Source organism: Python bivittatus, unplaced genomic scaffold (genome assembly GCF_059951505.1).
Source record: "Python bivittatus isolate LINGU-HERP-01145 unplaced genomic scaffold, Pbiv_v1 ctg000980_np1212, whole genome shotgun sequence".
Lineage (NCBI taxonomy): Eukaryota > Metazoa > Chordata > Lepidosauria > Squamata > Pythonidae > Python > Python bivittatus.
The window spans coordinates 20,885,513-20,906,145 of NW_028277125.1; the positions used below are offsets into that span (position 1 = coordinate 20,885,513).

General features: G+C 34.8%; 1 protein-coding gene across 2 annotated transcripts in view; it reads right to left on the reverse strand.

The window, feature by feature from the left end:
* Positions 1-20,633, reverse strand: part of RSRC1 (arginine and serine rich coiled-coil 1) — a 196,012-nt gene that overhangs the window by 151,197 nt on the left and 24,182 nt on the right. For both annotated transcript variants that reach the window (XM_088132040.1, XM_088132039.1), the window contains exon 4: positions 13,944-14,120. In XM_088132040.1, the coding sequence (XP_087988166.1) occupies positions 13,944-14,120 (177 nt within the window). The remainder of the gene's footprint in view (positions 1-13,943; positions 14,121-20,633) is intronic.

Below are 20,633 nucleotides of genomic sequence, written 5' to 3' on the forward strand. Positions count from 1 at the left end.
GATTCCCTTATGGGCTCTCTACCCTCCTAACCCCCTACCTCAGTTTTGGGTGTCTGAGTATGGCTACTCACCTGGATGCAAAAGTTACGCTCAAGCAGGTATTTACCAGCGTTGTGCAGCACTTCATATCTTAAGGCAAAACACTACTTTAAAGTACACATGAGCATTCATATAACACCTCTATGCAACTTCTAAAAGCAGCCGTATCTTTTCCCGGTATCACCTGTTGTTGGTGGAATGATGTTCCTGCTCATCTAGAATCTGGATGGGACAGAACAGGAAACCCCCCTTCTACATAACTAAGCTTCCACAGTGTTCCTTTTTTACCAGGGTTACAAGACCCAACAGCTTTTACACTTCATGTTGTTTGTACAAACCAAGAGTAAGAAAGAATAGATTTTTGTTTTAATAAAGGCAAAGTACTTGAGAAAACAGTTTAACTGCACCAAATCACATGAAGATCAGTATATTAAAGCCAGGTAGAAAAAGAGATAGAAGGACAGAGAAGAGCAAAAATAAAATTACTTTCAGTGAGCAAAGCAGTACTGAAAAGAAATAACAGATCGATGACATATCTCCCTATACTTTCCCTCTCAGCTTTATCTTAGTACTACCTTTTCTTTTTGGGCACTGGACCTGAATCTCAGGCCTAGTCAGGTAACTGGCTATAAAATCCTTACTTGTCTGAAGTTATCCAGTTAATATGAGAACCACTTTAGTGCAGTGGTTAAGGTGGTGGCCTAGTAACAACTGTTAGTTCTGGCCTCCCTTAGGCATGAAAGCCGGCTGGGTAATTTTGGGCCAGTCACTCTCAGCCCAACCCACCTCACAGGATTGTTGTTGTGGGGAAAATAGCAGACAGGATTATTAGGTATGTTTACAACCTTGAGTTATAGTAAAAAAGGGCAAGATTAATAATAATAACCTACAGACAAAGCAATTTGTAACTCCACCTCCCTCAGAATGCCAACTTCTCACTAGAGGAGAACAGTGGCTTTAGAGTCAAAAATTTGCCAGTTAGCCAGCAGGCTCCTTATTTGAAATCACTGGCTAGCTTTCAGGCTACTCCTTCCAGTGAATAGAAATACAAATGTTTTTTAAAAAAATCATGAATTAGTTATATAACTTTATTTTCACTCCATAATGCCATTACTTCATATAGAATCTCAGATTATTTTACAGAACTCTGCAGAATTCTACTTGTATGCAGCACTTAAAATATGAATAAAAACACCTGAATGGCTTTATGGTCAGCTTTTTAATTTAGCAATGTCTGCTCTTGCTAAACATTGATGACTGGTTTTAAAGAAAGGCTAAGGAACAAGAAGTATTATAGCAGGTGCACACCGATAATTGAGAAAGCCAAAAAATAAAAAAAAGAAACCACATGTGCCTCGTTGGTTCTAGAAAGGTCATCTATTGTTTTGACTATGTGAAGCTGTGGAATGTCCTTAGGAAAATGGGAACCCAGAACACCTTATTGTCCTTGTGCAAAAACAATACACAGGACAGGAATCCACTGTCCAGACGGATCGTGACAAAAGAGACTTTGCTCCAGATTGGCAAAGGAGTGAGACAAGGCTGTATACTTTTTCCTTAAGGTTTTTTTTGGGGGGGGCGGTATATTATTATACAAAAGGCTGGAGTGGTGGAAGATGGGCATGGATTTAAAACTGGAGGAAGAAATGTCAATAACCTGCACTATGCTGACTACCTTACTCTGATAGCTAAAAATGCAAATTATCTGCAAACTGTAGTAATGAAAATAATAGAGCACCATGAAAAAATGGGACTATGATTAAATATAAAGAAGACCAAACTAATGACAACTGGTATAGCAACAAGCCTTAAAACTGACAATGAAGATAGTGAAAATATTGAAGCTACATAGCTTCTGACTTTTAGGATCTATTATCAACAATAAACTATCCAGCATTCAAGAAATGCACTGCTGACTAGCACTTGGTAGAGTAGTAATAAAGGACAAAATATTCCAATGATATGACATTTCTATACCTACAAAGAACAGAACTGTGCAAACAATGGTTTTTCCTATATCAAAGTGAACACTGAACTTTGAAGATACAAGACAGAAAGAACACTGATGCTTTTGAACACTGGCATTGGAGAAGACTCCTAAGAATATCACGGATAGTCATAAAAAAATTAATCATAGAATAATTAAATCCAGAATTCTCACTCAAGGCACAAATGACTAGGCTCAGATTGTCATATTTTAGATACATTATGCAAAGGCCTGGCTCTCTAAAGAAGTCTATAAAACTGGGGAAGGTGGAAGGAAAGAGAAGAGGATGACCGGCAGCAAAGTGGATGAACTTGGGTGTACTGTTTGAAGACTATGTACTCTGTTCAAGTACAAGTAAGAGTATTAATGTTAGCAATGGCTTCATAAAAGTAATACATCTGTATTTAGCTAATCTTAAAAATGGTATAAATGACTCTGCCAGGATTTCTAACTACTGAAAAACTAATTAAAAGGTACATTAAGCATACACTCAGACAAGTGCTTACTCTGTGCTCAGATTTAGATACTCTACCAATAACTGTGGTGGATTGCAGGAGAGAGCAAGGTTCTTAGGAAAGAGGGGGCACATTCCAGGAAGGGCAGAGAGACAACAGACAACACAGTCCAGAGTAGGAGCATGGGAAGTGTAAAAAGTTTAGAATAGCCACTCCCTAGTATCTCCCGGGGTATATCCACTAATTGCAATAGTACAGATTTAGTCTGGTAAGATTTTGTCTATATGGTATAATCAATAAACAGTCCGGTTGGACTGTTTCCCTGTTGTTCTTGGGCTGGGCCTGACAAGAACTCGGATAACATGGAAATCAGGATCAGTATATACTGTGAAGCTGTCATTTTCAGAGCTATTGCTTGGGCTCCCCACGTGACAGTCTTTTTGTGCCTACACACACAACCACACACACAAACAAAGGGTGGGGGGAGAGATGTAAAAGTAACACTAAGGCATTATGCACTAGATCTGTGTTTCTTAAAAGCGTGGTCCATGGATCCTGGGGGTCCTCTAAGGCCTTCTTAGGGTTCCGTGAAATCAAAATTGTTTGCCCGATATTGAAGATATTTGCAAAAATTTAAAACAATGTCACTCTTATTATTATTATGTTTTATTTGCTCAAAAATAAGGTTTCTTCATGAAAAATATTTTATTTAAGTTAATATCTAAAGGATTTATTTATCTATTTTTCAGATTTATATGGCCACCCATCTCACACAAGGTGACTCTGGGTGGCATATAATAAAACCAACTATGAAAATATGTTATAAAATCACTTAAAATAATTAATTGCAAGAGGGTTAAAATCAAAATGTTGTATGTGGTGTAGCCAATGCGCAGCTCCCTGCTGCCAGGGGATCCCCAGGTCTGAGGAAAAAAAACATGCTTAATATTGTTATTTTTACATGATTAGATAAATAAATATTCTACAGATGCATCAATTATAATTTTTACTATGATAAATATAAATAAATATAACCCATACAAACAAAAGCTCTTTTGCGGTCCTCCATAATTTTTAAAAGTGTGAAGGGGTCCTGAGAGCAAAATGTTTAAGAACTACTGCACTAGATAGTGTCTCTATAAAAGACACATTACCCTGCTGTAGTTTATAACAGTTGTGTTGTAAAGATAAGAAAGTAGACCAAAAGTTCAATTCACAATCAGATATCTCAGGAAATTTCAGAGGATCTGATTCAATTTACTGCTCTTGAAAAAGTCCAGATAAAAGCATATATTTCAAATTCACACCTGATAGTTACCTAACTCTACAATTTTGCCTATCCTCACAAAAGAATTTTTGTTTTGTAAAGCATGGGTACAAGATCTTGGAGGTGCCATGAATCTTAAGGTAAAAGAGTCATGATGCCTCAGGCAATCTTATAGGAATATCAGAACATATGTGATTATTTGAAGAATGCAACAATTGGACTACACCTACAATCATAATATAACAGAAAGGTATTTTCACAATGACAGCCTATATGTATGAACTCATTAAGCATTCTTAATTTGTCAGAGCTTCACGTCATATGATTTAATGCATGCTACATTTAAGAGTTTTTCAATGGCAATAAAGTTCATCTAAGGTTCCTCATTAATTGCTCTAAGTTTTGTATTATTCTAACCTTCTGAGATCAGATATATGAAATCAGAAATCTCATTATTCAGATAGTATTAACTCAAATCATTTCAGTGTTTTCTTACAGTTGAAAAGTAAGTTTATTGTCTTATAGAAGCACAAGTTAAAGGCAATGAACTCCCAGGTACGGGAAATACAGATAAGATCCTATTAATTCAAAGCAGATGCTTGTTGCAGGGAAAGATGAGATGATGAATACACTGTAAGACATGTAAATAATGATAGGGTGAAAAGAGTTTATAGCTTAGCTGGAATAGATAGCTGTTGATCCCTGGTGATCATACCATAATAATGGAGAATTCAGGATGTCTGGTATAACAGAGCACTCTAGCATCTCTTTGGATCAGATTGTGTCCCAGCTTGGCTAAGCACCAGAGGATTTTAGGATTTAAGGAGCTGTGATGTGGATTGATCCCAGCCATTATTAGGAATGGGGCAATCTATGCTGTGCAGGATAGGTTAGAGGGTCTGAAGTGACTTGCAGATTAATAGGCATTTGGGGATAAAATAATACATAGTACAAAATTAAAATCCCTTATAATATTTTGAATATTGTGTTTGCTTCTTTTACCAAACATAATTTACAGCTAATATAGCAGATATGCAACTTAAGGGGAGCCTTAATCAAGTAAACTTATGACAACCAATTACCCATTTTGTTATTCATGCAGAATTTCATGTGACATCATAGTATCTGATTGAGATGTTCAGTATGTTGATTCAATTAAGCCAGCATAGGTATCAAATAGCACAAATATTTAAATGAGGCATCAATCCAAATACACTTAAAATGTAACATGTAGGCTATGCCAACTGTGTATTAGAAAGAAAAACCAATGAATCAATTCAATAATAAATTCATAACTGAACAAACAATACTGCTATTTATTCCATGTAAAAGCTTTGAATTATTTTACAGGTATACTTCATCCAATCAAACATTCAGCATTTGTTAATCCTGAAAGATGACAAGACTGCTTTAAAACATCTAATCTTTTTCAATAAATTTTGCATAAAAACATGTTTCTCAAACACAGAGTTGCCTGCTGTCACATTGGAAGCATGATAAATGTTTAATGAAAACAACACCACACAGCTTGATGTCAGACAACAGCTATCACACAGACCCACTTTGATCTAAACAGGCACTTAAAAAGAGTCTGAGCATGATATATACTACAGAACTCTTATAACCTATATGCAAATTAGGCAAAATTAGCATAAATGACTCCCTGCTGCATAAAGTACTATGAGGTAAAGAAAAAAGGCAAGTTCCAACAGTCTATGACTGCTGTCAAATTCAGAACAGTCAAACAGTCCTTGGTTATTTTGAACATTAACCATGTTCTGCAAAGGTATCAATAGGCATTATGGACAAAGGAATGATATCCATTAGCTATAAAAAGAACTATAATAATGAGTTAATTTAAAATGGAAAACACAGGTAAATATTGTTTCTAGGAAGTTACTTTAAAAGATAACCAGTAAGGCCAGCACTGATTACTAAATTTTATAAAACTTATGGAACATGAGTCCATGCTACAAACATGAGTTGATCTAAGCAAGAAGTGCAAGTGATGAATTTTTCAGCTTGCTTAAGAATAAATCCCTTTCCACTGTGAAGGAAAATGTACATTCCCTACATATTTCCCAATATGATAATATAATACACTTCTAGAATGAGAAATCTTTTTTTCTAAAAACCACTTTTCATTAATAAAAGTTAGCTCTGAAGAAAGTTAATCTAAACATTTCTGCTCTCTGAAGAATCCTAGATAGGAACCTTCCAGAAGAACCTGCAGTTTACCAATTTAATTATGCAAAGTATACTTAAATGTGTAACTCTAATGCCATACCGCAGTTATAAAAGCAAATCTGATTTTCTACGAAAGAGAAAAGACTTTAAGAAAGAACAAAAAGATGTGATTTAATGAAAAAGAAAAAACAATTGTGATTTAATGAAACTTAACAGATCTTTGTGACACAAACCACTGATCTAATTCTTATCTTACATTTTAACAAAACAGGAGAACCTGTCATAATATGATAAAAACATCCTTCCCTTTTACCTTAATAGTTGTCTTATACTCACTGATTTTATGGTTTTTAAATTATTGTAAATGGCCTAGCAGATAAATAGTTGTTTTCACTGCAATTCCAGATCACTACTTCCTATCACTAAAAAAGCTGCTTTTCCCCAAGTACTCTAAATGGATTACTGGCTGCAAAGCTTTGAGCCCAGCAAAGCCAAATTATCACATGAAAGCAAACCTATTTAGAAAACTCTGGGAAGATGGCAAAGACAGAAAAAATCCAACAGGTGGAACAGATAGGGAAGGAAGTATGGTGCTAGGACTGGGAAACCGTTTTCCAGTTTATCATTTCACACCTCTAATTATGATAAAATTGTTCCTAAAACTCCCCTTAGGGTGTGCATGATAATTTCAATTTATTACCATGAATTTTTCAAAGTCACCTTATTATTTGATTAGGATGCTATTGTGACTTTAACACACTAAAGGTATTCTGCATTATCATTTCCAAAGTTGGGCAAATTTAAACGACCACTACAGAGTATGAAAGCTTTGAACATTCTGCTTTTTGCCCTTGCTAAAACATCTAGAGAAGCGGAGAGCTTGAAAACTTTTCTTGATATTTTAGTGGTCCTCATGAAGTATGAATTATGGATTTTTTTTTCCTTATTACAGGAGCTTTAAAAAATGGACCAGTATAAAATCTCTGAACGGTTCTCATTAATTCTGCATTTTTAATTTTGAACCCTTAAAAACCTATAATATACAATTACAATATATAATTTACAATTACTTTAGGAATAAAACTGTGAGGTTCAAAGCATAACTTTCAATTATTGATCTGTTTTCTCATGGTGGATAGCACCTGACTCAGAACATCAACTCATTGTCTTAATCTGTACATGCAATTGTTCTATGCAAATGTCTTTCTACTACTTCATGTTCTTATTCATATTGCACTAAATAGCTCTTCAAAATGACAAATAGCTGTAAAGAGAAAAGTTTCTTATACAGTGGTACCTCGGGATACGAACGCCTCAACTAACGAACTTTTCGGGTTACGACCACTCCGGCCTCAAAAATTTACCTCGATGTGCAAACTCCGACTTGGGGTACGGTCATTTTTCCGCCCTGACACGTGGTCCGCGGCCATTTTTCCGCCCCTGACATGTGGTCTGCGGCCATTTTTCTGCCCCGCCGCGCTCGGCCATTTTCCCGCCCCGCCCCACCGCACCCAGCCGTTTTCCCGCCGCGCCACGCCCGACCGTTTTCCCACCCCGCCACGTGGCGCCTGGCCGTTTTCCCGCCGCGCCGCACCCGGCCGTTTTCCAGCCCCGCCGTGCTGCACCCGGCCGTTTTCCCGCCCCGCCACGCCGCACCCGGCTGTTTTCCCGCCGTGCCGCACGGCGCTCGGCCTTTTTCCCGCCCCTGACGCATGGTCCGCGGACGCCAGAATGGATTAACGGTAATTACATTGAACCTTATGGGAAAATTTGCTTCGGGGTGCGACCAAGTTCGGAGGGTGGAAGGGATTAACCGGATTTACATTGAACCCTATGGGGAAATTTGCGTCGGGTTACGACCAACTCGGGATTTGCCCAGAGTCACAGAACGGATTAAGTTCATATCCCGAGGTACCACTGTATATATATATTCCCTACACAGATATTTTTTGATCCCTGTCTGATTAAATGAAAATTCTATCCTACTCAAAAGGTATTAAAGGAATTAATTACATCAAGAACATTCTTTCAGACATTCACAAGACTTTTAGCATTTGTTTCTCAATAGTGTAAAATCCTTGTTTTCAAATACCATATACTAGCTAATCACTGGGAACAAAAATACTTCCATTTTTTTAAATTTAATTTTTTTCAATTATATATTACAAAGAATAAGATCAGTCAAGAAAATATCACTTCATTAATCATTAAAATGATAATTTTAGCCTATCATAATATATGGTTTCTAAACAATCTGTTTTTTCAGTGATCTTCAAGAAAGATCACATGTCTCTGATAAATTATTTAGAACTGAAGCAATTTAGGGATTAACTATGTTTTGCCTCGGTCAACAATCTGTGCCTCCAAAATTATTGGAAAGTTTTATTTTCCACAGATTCAAGAGAACCATTGAAAAGCAGTACTGATATATAAATCGTAGCACTTTCTAGCCTTTCTAGGGTTTAAGGAAAAAATGTAACAGTAAAAGCTTACTAACAGAAGCTATTTAGTTTACTTGCATATTTAATAAACAGCCAACTAGTATTTTTGAACAAAGACTAAATTTGGACTAAATGATGCTCAATAAGACACTAGAATGGCACCTAGAATTTTGTTTTCTGAAAGAGAATACTTTATTAAAAAGTATTTTTAACGCAGTATAATGCCTTCTATAACTATATTAAATTTGTTACAATTTCTACGTGCTTCAGCACAAAAAGAAAATTTGCTATATAATACCTGGGAATGTTAAGATTGCAACCATCACTTATATTTGTAGATACAACCTGGAAGCAATTCATTTCTTCAGAGCAGCTGAATCAGAGAGAAAGCTGAATGCATGTATATATGCATGTGTGTGCCCACGTGCTCATGTGTGTATATAAATTAATAAATCAGAGACAGATGTAAGCACTAGATTTCAATTAATTTTCTTCAGACATATGCACATTTTGACAATATTAGTATCAGGAGCGTAACTTAAGTATAACAGTATAGAAAATGCATTTACTTACCTCCAGACATGAAATACCATAAAAATAAAAAAGAAATACCTAGCACAGTATAGTCATTGTTGGAAATCTGATAGATGACTTTTATTGGAATAAAAGGTTCCACTGAACAACAACTCATAAAGAGATCTATTAAAATGATCTTTCAGGTTTTTTGCAAATGAAAAACACCTGGTTAGATTTTGGCCATGCAATAAATACTCCTTGCTTCAATAAATCATAATGGTGATGTTCCAATTATGCCTTTAAACCTAGCATCACTGCTATGTCATAAACAGTAATGTAGAAACTGATTACTTTAAAAAGAGAAAATGACACTTTATAAACAGTATAGGAAAAAAAATTAGCAACACTCCACTAAATATAACATCCCTAAGATTTAAGCGTTTTTTTAAAGAAAACGAAATAGATTTGAGCTCATTATCTGATTAAATGAAGGAAGGAAAATGATCTACAGCAAAATATTTTAAAGAGCCTAACAGGAATTAATACTTGCTGATTTCTGTAAACTACATTACTATACCTTTTTGAAATACCATTTTTACATTTTAAATTGGTATCAACAAATATTAGTATTCTTTACCCTGTTAGAATTGATAAATTCTAATTAGATTAATTACAGATATAATTTTAGCATCTTTCCCCAGCCTTCATCTAACATGTTTTGAACTATAGTTTCTATTAAGACTATTATGCCGTCTGGTGATGATGGGTACTGTAGTTCAAAACACCTGGAAGATCTAGTAATAGGACACACTACTTTCCAATGGTTTTGCTCCCATTTCCCCTTTCTTTTACTAAATATATTTTATTAAACATTTCAGAAAATATATAATATAAATTTAAAAGGAGAAACAATAAAGGAATAAAAGGGTAGAGTACAAGTGAATACATAGGGGATTTACAAGTATCACAGAAATTAAAGTTTTTGCAGTAATGATTGTAAATTAATTTTTACAATTAATTAATACTGAAAAGTGAAGGCCTGGCTCTTCCCTCAGGCATTGGGCTAGGGTAGGAGTTAAGCTGGGAGGTTGTTTGGTCTGGCTCCTGGGAGAAACGGTAATTTTGTTTTTAATCCCTGTTTATAAATCAATCAATCAAGTTATATTGTCTTGAAAACCTGAGACTCACTTTTAAGTTCCAAACAGAATATAAATATCAGGAACAGTAGTAAGTACAGTATAAATCAAAAAAATAAATTTTTAAACAATAAATTCTGTCCATACTACAAGTTTGTTCTGATTTAAGAAATTCTATAAAACTAAAATATTAAGATTTTATGTAAAAAGAAATGCAAATTTTGGAAACTGTACAAATCCATGTATAAAATTATAATCTATAATAATTAGAAATAGTTTTCCAAATTTAAATAAACTGCATGTCAGAATTACTTTTAAGATACAAAGTTATTTTAGACATCAAAGAATCAAATTTCTTCTACAACTTAAGCTATTCTTCCACAGAGGGGATCAAACATCCTTTCCAATAAGAGGCAAAGAGTATCCTCAAAGCAGTTAGTATGTACAAAGCTAATTCAGTACACTTTGTGGAAATATATGGTTTAATAAAGATTGATAAGAATATTGCACATTGAAAAGGAAATTCAACTTCAACAAAATTGGTTTCAATCTGGTATAAATCATTTGCCAGAACTGTTGAGCTTTACAACACTGACACCTGACAAGAAGGAACTATAGAATCTGATCATCACATTTCCAAAGGTTTTTAGAAAATATACTGTCCATTTTAGCAAACATGACTGGGGTAATATACTAGGTAAGGATCTTATACCAATTTTCTCTAAGTATGATATTCAGAATAAATTTAAGGTTCTTCTTTCAATGAAATCCATTGAACTGTTGCCTATTTATTACAACATCTAAATTCTGCATCCATTGATCATATTTAACTTGTTAGGTTTCTGAATCTTGGGAAGATTTCTGATTGTGTCATTTGGAGACAAATGCTCTTTGAAATGGTGTACTTTTCCAATCTACTCTGTCTCCAATTCTTTCAATATTTGTCAGTTTGCTAATAATATGCAAATCATGTATTAATGTATTGTGTGGGGCTATTGTGTTTTGACTTGCGTTGCTTTTTAGATTGTTTTAGTCCAGGCTGTCTGTGTGGTTTTATGTTTCATTTGTTTTTACGGATTTTTTGGTTCCGTATGCCACCCAGGGTCCACTGAAGTTGGGTGGTATAACAAATTATTAGTATTATTTCTGTGTAACAATTTCAGGTTATGTTACGGCTGTTCAGAAAGCCTCTCTCCAGTCATTAATAGCTTGATGAGAAATGATAAATCAAAGCATATAAAGTGGAGATTAACAGTTCAAACAAGTAGTAGATCTTTCAAATCCCAATGAGGTCACATTCATCTAGAAAGTGCAGATATGTAGTTGGGAGATAGATTGTTCCTGACACTAATTTTTTTCTCAGGTTTTGTATACTGAGATATTGGCTAAAACTGCCTTTGACTGATATACCCTGTCCCTTTCTAGAAGAAAACAACTTTTAAAATGCTGGTGACCTCTAGGGCTGACTGCTATAACAAACTCTACATGCCTTTGCATCTAGTCACAAAATTTTTGATGGTACAAAACTCAGCAGCCAGGTTTGTCTCTGGAAAAACTCAAAGGAGCCACATCACAAGTGTGCTTAAAAGCACGCCAGCTGCCAATTTCTTTCTGGCTGAATTATAAAGTGCTGGTTATTAGTTTTAAAATCTAAGTGGCTTGTGAATTTTTTCTACAGCTCACATTATCTGAGGAGGTTCCCCTATAGTTGTCACAAGTTTGTCGATGGGATCAAGCTTTAACCACCCAGGTTTTTTGGGAAAGACTCCCTGTTGATTTTAAAAAGTTCTAAAGACACCCTTTTTAATCCAGGCATGTAAGTGTTGGTTTTAATCATGTTTAATTGTTGTTTAAATTGTTTTAATATTTTTTTTTACTATAAACATATTTTATGCTTCTACTTAAATCATTAAGAAATCCCATAAGTCCTTGGTATAACACTGTGGCCAAAACCTGGTTCACCTAAAGCAACCAAATCAGGAGGGGGTGGTACCTTTTACTACCACAATAATCAATTGTATAATGAAATACAAAGAAATAACTGTAGAAAAGGCACTATTTCTCAGACTCAAACTTTCATTTGAAATCAGCTAGGATCTTATTTGGAGGTATTCCTCTAGATCAGTGTTTCTTGAAGTGTGGTCCAAGGACCCCTGGAGGTCACCCAAGACCCTCTCAGAGGTACGCAAAATCAAAATTATTTGCCAGATATTGAAGATAATTGCAAAAATTTGAAATGTCACTCTTCTCATTATTTTTTATTTCTTAAAAAATATAGTTTTTTTCATGAAAAATATTTTATGTTAATCTTTAATTAAATAATTTAATAACAATTAATTTAAATAATTGCTAATTATGTTAATAAAGAGCCAGTTTGGTGTAGTGGTTAAGGCATCAGGCTGGAAACTGGAAGATCGTGAGTTCTAGTCCCACCTAGGCACAAAGCTAGCTGGGTGACCTTGGGCTAGTCACCTTCTCTCAGCCCTAGGAAGAAGGCAATGGCAAACCACTTCTGAAAAACCTTGTCACGAAAACTGCAGGGACTTGTCCAAGCAGTCTCCAAGAATCAGACGTGACTGAGCAGATTAAAAAAAAAATCTTCAATGGGGTTATTATTTTTACATGATTCAATAAATAAATATTCTACAAATGCATCAATTTTAATTTTTAAAATGTTAAATTTCAATAAATACAACCCATACAAAAGCTATTTTAGGGATCTCCATAATTTCTTAAAGCGGGACACTGCTCTAGATGTTTTCACTTGAAGCAACTGAGAACAGTTTCTGTGGCATGCCATTGCTAGCTATCATATACGTATCAGCCAAAATCTCTTCTGTTTCTGTGCATTGGGGGCTGGATGCTACATAATTTTTTATTTGCAATTCCTTTGCTTTATACAGCTGTTTTGTTGGTAAATAAGTAGTTTCATCTGCTTTGATCTTATTAACATACTCTTTTATCCTATTCCTACTTTGAATCTTGTATTTTCTATTTAATGACAAGGGTTTGGCCTAAAAAGTGCTCTTCCATTTACACCAATTCCCCCTCTATCTGCAATCTCCTGTATCATAGCCATTTGCAAGGGGCCTCCATTCCTGAGAGTCTAGGAATAAAACATACAGGGCATGAACAGGAACAGTATTAGAAAAGCCTCAGTAAGAACATTTAAAAAGCCCTCCTGATTCAAAATAAAGAGCATCCATGCAGTTCAGCATCCATTTTCTCACAATAGCCAACTAAATTGCTCTGAAAAGCCCATAAAAATGAACAGTAAATGTCTAGTAACAGAAAGAATTTTATCTTTAAGGTATTGTACTTTATAGTACGGTTTATAAGCTTTTGAATTAATAAATCAATGTGTAGAGAACTTCTATTCTACACTATTAAAATAATACAGAAGTAATGTATGTAAAGTCTTTTCAAACTCTAAGTGATACTAAGCTAAGCAACCCAGTGTTTTCCAGATGCTTTGGATTCAAACACCTATCAGCCTCAATTAGTATAGCCGTGGCAACAGATTTTGAAAGCTGAAGCCCAAACTTCTGAAAGGCTCCAGTATCCAATCCTGTGTTATAATTATTGAAGATGATGATGATGATGATGATGATGATGATAGAAGCAATAATAGAAAACTAAATTTCATAGACAAGTGCAAACATGTATAGGGGAAAAGGAAGTGCAAAATCCTAATAAACGTCTAGAACTGTTGTCCAGATTTGCAGTTAAATCGTTAACTGATCCAATCAGTGACTGAATTTGATAAGAGAATGGGGAAATTGCTAGGACCCATCTAAGAGCAATATTTACATTTTTATGTATATTTATATGTAATTTAAACTGTTTAAAAAACACCACAAGACAACATTCAAAATAGTTTATTGTTTCATTCAACGTGTTTCCCTTGTTACTTACCCACTTTTGTTGTAATGCTGCTCCTTCTCTTTTCCTCTGGATCTTTCCTTTTCCCTTGCTTTCTCTTTATCTCTGCCTTTACGTCTCTCTTTTTCACGAGACCCACTACGGGTTCTCCTGTGACTAGTTCTTTCACTGCTGCGGCTATAGGATCGTTGCTGAGGTCTGGAATGTGATCTATAATTAGAAAAATAAATGAAAACCATGTAAAGCAACAACTACAGAAAACAATTACAATCATTTTAATAGTGATATCCACTTATGCTTTTCTCTGTATTAAATCTAGTTTGTTCATAAATATGCACTTTTTAAAAGATGCAAATAAATTAAATATATAAATGTGAAAAAATCTAAAAGAGATTAAATAGCTGGTGGAGAGTTAAAACTTATCAAACATGAATGACCAAGTGCATCAGAACAGGGGATTTATAATTTCCTTCAGAACATGGAGAAACAAAAATGGAATTTTTTAGCACCTATACTCCTTCTGAAAAGTCTGCATAGAAGACTAAAAGCTAATATTGAACCATGTGGGATGTGCAGTGAATGTACAAAAATTGGAGAACTGCATTTAGTTTTGGACAGTAATCCCCTCTCTCTGCGGTTTTGTTTCCAGTTAGAAGGTTACTGTTGGTAACTTGTCTTCTTTTAAGAACATTTTTTCTAGTCTCCTAGGCTGGATCACATAAGATACTAAGAACGGCAAAAAAGGTGTCTTGAAAGATATACTAGAAATAATATAAATTATATACTTGAAATAATATACTTATAACATAAAAGAGAAAGAAAGGAATCAATATACCAGCTTCCCATTAAAGGAAATAAAATGCTAATAGCTAACAAAAAAAGGAAAACTAACTCAGCTCCTATTTGGCTCTAATAAAAGGATGAGTTTTCCATCAGGCAATTGCAAACAGCAGAAAAATGTATGGGATACAAGCTTGAGATTGATAGAAATATCATCAGGGAATCCATATTTACTTTGAGTTTGAATTTTAAGGTAAGGACAAGATGATGGTTTTGGATGATAGTCTAGTAAAATATTTCTTTAATACCACTGAGAAATCTTAAAGAGTGAGAGATGTGCCAGGTAACTGGAAGAGGGCAAATGTTTCCTTATCTTTCAAGACAAAAACAAACAAAAAAAATATGCTGCACTGAACATTTGCAATAACATGAGAGCGAAGGGACAATGCTTGAACATCAGCTACATCTGAGAAGTGGCAGAGGAAAGAGGGATGGAAAAATGGAGAGAGGGGCAGTGACTCAAACATCAGCTGCAACTTAGAGGAGGTAAGACAGACATTGGGAAGATGGAGGGTTGATGCTCCAGCACATAGGCTATACAACAGAGGAAGGGATGTTGTGCACCAGCTTTCACCTACTTGCCATTTAAAATCACTCTAAGATCCCACCAGAGTTTGTTTTGACCATACCTTGGAATAACAAACCAAGTTTTGATTCTGTCAAATCACAGCTCATATCTGAAACATTTTGGTAAAAGAATGCAATTCCAGTTTCCGCAATTCAGATTCAAAACAAAATGTATTTTCCATTTCATGCACACACCGACTTGAAGCTGTGTAGCACTTCAGAATTGATCACCTAACAGTGTTTCAGAATGTGTGGGAATGTGAATATAGCATTGGTTTGCAATACTTGAAAGCAGTCACTCTTTCCTGGGATCACATAACAGGTACAGAGCACATTAGTGCAATCCCAGGAAAAAAAATAATTGGTTCAGAGTGTCGCAGACAGGTGATAAGTCCATATTCACATCCATTCTAAAGTATTTTTTGGAAACTATATTCAGAGTGCTACACAATTCTATTAATTAGCCAATCAGCATAGGATGTTTCTACCTGTACAATCCAGTCAGAAAGGATGGGCATGCTTCAGGTCCCATCAGCCAAAGAATGTTGGCTGGTGGGGCCTAGATGTGCCTTTTCTGCTGTAGCGCCCAGCTTATGGAACATTCTGCCTCTGGAGATCAGATGACCCTGAACCTGCTGGCCTTTTGTAAGGCCCTGAAGACCTGGGGGGCCCTGAGAGCATAAGCGAGTGATTTGGGTTGGTGTTGTTCGGCCACTGTTTATTTTAACTTTGGTAATGTTTATAATTGTTTTTTATTTTATTTTAACTTTGTTCGCTTATTGAGATGGGCAGCCAGTCTTGCCATCTGTAACTGAGACATATCTATCTCATTAAATAGATACCTCTTGATTTAAAGCATTTAACAAAGTATCCCATGACATCCTAATTATCAACTATGGTTTGGATAGTATAACAAATTAATAGGTTACACAGCTAACTTCAAAATCATGCATATCAGTGGTTCATCAAACTGGAGAAAAAAAGATGTGGTACATTCTAGGCCCCATAGCCTTCAACATTTTGATTAATGACTTAGAGGAGAGGGAGAAGGCAGGGGAGAACGTTTGTAAAATCTGTCAATAGTACAAAATTGGGAGTAACATTGTGGCAGGGGGGGAAATAAAATTTCAAACAACCTTAAAGTTTTAAATGGTCTGGAAATAACAGAGTACAACTGAAGAGGGGTAAATGTGTAGTTCTTCATTTAGGAAACAAAAATCAAATGCAGAAGTATAGAATAAGGATTCATATAGTACAGGTAGTCCCCAGTTTAAGAACAAGTTCCATTCCCAGAGTCTAGCCTTAAGTTGAATTTGTATATAAGCCAGAACAGTATTATTGTATAACACTGTGTAAGTAGTATTGTGTAAATAACTCAAACCATTGTGTATTTAACTCGAATCATTGTGTATTTAACTCAAATTTTGCTACAATAAGCTCCGTTCTTAACTATGGGTCGTCTGTACACTGGGTGTTCTTAATCCAGGGACTATCTGTAGTGTGAGGTGGATACAAAAAAGGGAAATGCAGTTTTAGTTGCAACAACAGAAGTTATCGCTTCAAAATTATAGGAATTTATGTTGCATTGATCAGACATCACTACCAGCATTGTGTCCAGTTCTGGGCACACATTGCAAAAAGGAGTCAGTAAACTAGAACAGTTTCAGAGACGGACAGAGAAAATGATCAGGCACTAGATCTGATCTATGCAAGTCCTATGCAGAGGGACTGAAGGCACTGGAAATGTTTGCCTTGATTTAAGTTACAGAAGGGCAAATTCTGGATGAATGTTTATGTAGTATATAAAAGTTTTCCAGTTATTATTGTTAAAAATCAAATGCCAAACTATTTATTTACAAAAATAGCATGGTGATTAGGAATGGTGCATTAATCAACAAAAGGATGATGATGATGATGATGATGATGATGATGATGATGATGATGAAGAATTATTATTATTATTATCATATCATCATCATCATCATCATCATCATCATCATCAAATTTACAGGTCACCCAACTCCCAGTGCATCTGGGATAAGGGAAAGAGGAAACCTGATTTGCTTCCCACAACCACAAAAAGTTGTGGGATCACATACTCATCACAATAAGCCAAATTCAAAGATCTTCAAGAGTTCTTAGATTTAAATAACCCTATCTTGTCTAACTTACAGAACAGACAGATGCTTGGCATCACTTAGCATCTCCAAATATTGGCACCATATAATCAAGATTCCACCATCTAAACTCATAAGCAACCTCTTAAGTCACCTGTTGAGGGAGATGGGCAGCGTACAAATTTAATAAATAAATAAACAAATAAAAAAGCAAACAAGCCTCTTCATTTCTTCAGCAATATGCTCACATATTTTTTTTAAAAAGGCTGAAAATATCCATAAAGGACTATCCATTTACTATACATTAAGTGCTAATTTGCTAATTTCTTCACAAGTAATCAATTAAAATCTTAAATATTGGACAAAATATCTTGCAGTAAATTTAACATCTGTTCTATAAGCATAATTGGTTTCATAAGAGCCTTATGTAATCCAAACACTAACCAAGTTGAAACAAATAAAACAGATTTTAAAACAGGTTTGAGAAAAATCTGCATCTAATTAGCAGGTAGGCACTACAACTTCACTAAGGCTGCATAACTTTTATACATTTGTATTTACGAAGTGACAGAAGATCTAAGGACTTTTTAAAATGGCGTTTATTGTTCAAATAAGAACTATTTGCTGCATAGTAAAGTGATTTAAGTCCTTATAGGGCTGCTTTGAAAAAGATCATAAATGGTGAAAGAAAACATGTGGAAAACTGTAAAACTAGAAAGAATTTGCGACAAAAAACAGATTCGCATACCATAACAAAAAGGAAACTACACTTAATTAAATGTACACTACATCTGCAATACCAGCCTAATAAAATGTGAAACTACTAATTTTCATTGTTCTGTAGGGAATGTGGTCAGTGTCATTTCACATTCACCCGGCAATATTACTCTAATACAATAAAACACTCTTTAATCTTATAAAAAATCCCACAATTTAAAAAATGTTAACATGTACACAGTTCTCAGAAGGGTAAAAATGGTTGGACCTTCTTATTCTGTTGTAGAGGACAGATTAAGTAAATAAGTTATACCCACTGGAAAACAGGACCCATTGCATTGCTCAAGTTTTCCATATTGCTAGTATGCTATATTTTTAAAGCCAAACCTATCAATAACAATACCAGCATCAGTTATTAAAACTAAACAAAAGATCAACCACTGTTTTCATGTGGTAATCAACCATTAGAATACAAACTTTCTAATTAAGAACAAAATAGTTCAAAATTAGACAGCAACAGTTAGAGAAAACAAGCACTGACAGAATTGCACAATTATTATTTTTTTTAATTCAGTGGTGTCTCTGCAACTATCTCATATTGTTCAATACAAAATTAATTGTATTGAATGAATTCAGGTTTGGTTCAAGAAGCTCCATTTCCATGTAACTTATGCTTCCAGTGGAATCTGGGCTGGATGGGGAAGAGGAAAGTTACAAATCAAATGTGTGTGGCTAATTTATTGAACCATATTCCATACCAACACTATTGTTAAAAAACAATCATCACACTGTTAGGATATATAGCTTTTACACAGCCCAGTTTACATAAATGAATTCTTTATTCCATTTGGTTTATACATTTCTTGATTCAAGCCATCAAATCTAAGATTAGTTTCCAAAGAACTGATATTTAACTATTAAGGGTACCTTACTAGAAGTTCTCAAAATCACACAGTTTTATTGTTGACTATATAATAAATAAAATGTGAAGACTATTTAACATGAAATGTTATATAATTTCTGACACCACCCTATACATAATTTACTGTGTTCTGCTTGCCAAAATTTAGCACAATAAAAAATTAATGAAACTAGAGATATTGTAATAGTTTCCGTGGTGTACACTGAACAGTTTATTTGTTGCAGTCAAACAGCACCCATCCATCCTAGGATAGCTCTCCCAACTCAGTTCCCTTATTTAATCTCATCAGTGATATCTTGCTTTGTTCAAATGCTTTGTTCAAATAACAGAGTTAACAGAGTTCCAAGCAAGAACAAGTCCGGAGTTTACTATTATTTAGCATTCACCTAATGAGAAATCCCTTTGTAGAACTGTCTGTTTCCCATAATAGCCACTCAAGTGTCTCAAGACACCCATAAACAGAGCATGAAGGCAATAGCAGTTAAATATTTAAAGTGGCATCTTTATATAGTATTCAAATGAATATTCAATATTCAATTTATTCAATGTAATCTCCCTCTACCTTTCTTATTTAATACACCAGTAATAATAAAAAATTCAAGATGGGCAAGTAGTTGTCTTTCACACCCTATTTAACCCCCTAGAGGCCTGGTGTTGCTTCCATCGGCCTCTTGGATTTTTTTTTTCCCTCTTCCTTCCATTGTGTGTAAATGTGTTTTTCTCTTTTTATAAATTTTAATTATGTATTTATTTGTTTTAATTTGTTGTAAATTGCCCAGAGTCCCTCATTGGGGGGAGATGGGCGGGGATAAGTCTGCTAAATAATAATAATAATAATAATAATAATAATAATAATAATAACAACAACAACAACAACAACAACAACAACTCATCTGATCCTAGTTCTCTTTATAATTTCACCTGAATATATGGCAGCTTGAAGAGCTAGAGGATGACATACACATATTGGCCTGACCTCAGCCACCTCCTCTTCCATACAACTATCTTTTGCACAGAAATTATAAGCTATTAATCAGAATGCCTACCGGTTATTTTTTTAAAAAATTATTAGCTTTATATCGCACCTTTGTTTTGAATGGTGCAAGGTGGTATACAGGGCTGGCACCCTGATGACACTCCCCGAGCCACTAGGTACCATCAATTCTTGGAATATATGTATTATTTAGGATTACTTTTATATTGTATTTTTAAGTAATTTTATCTTTTCTGTAAACCACCCAGAGTCACTTTTTAACAAGATGGGTGGTGACAAATATGATAAATAAATGAATAATGCTCCCTCCTCCCATCTTCCATGCAATAACTGCCCTGTGCAGTGGGTTGGATTGAGAGTGATTGGGCCAAAGTCACCAAATAATAGTACCATTAATTTTGCAACCATATCATTCAGTAAAGGTGAAAAATGGAAACACACTGTGGAATTTCTTGAACTGAGAAATACAACAGTCAATAAAGCTAAAAGCAAAACCCATCCTGATATTGTCAAAAGTTTCAAGCAGAGCAAAAAGACTCTATAAAAATACAGGCAGTCCTCATCTT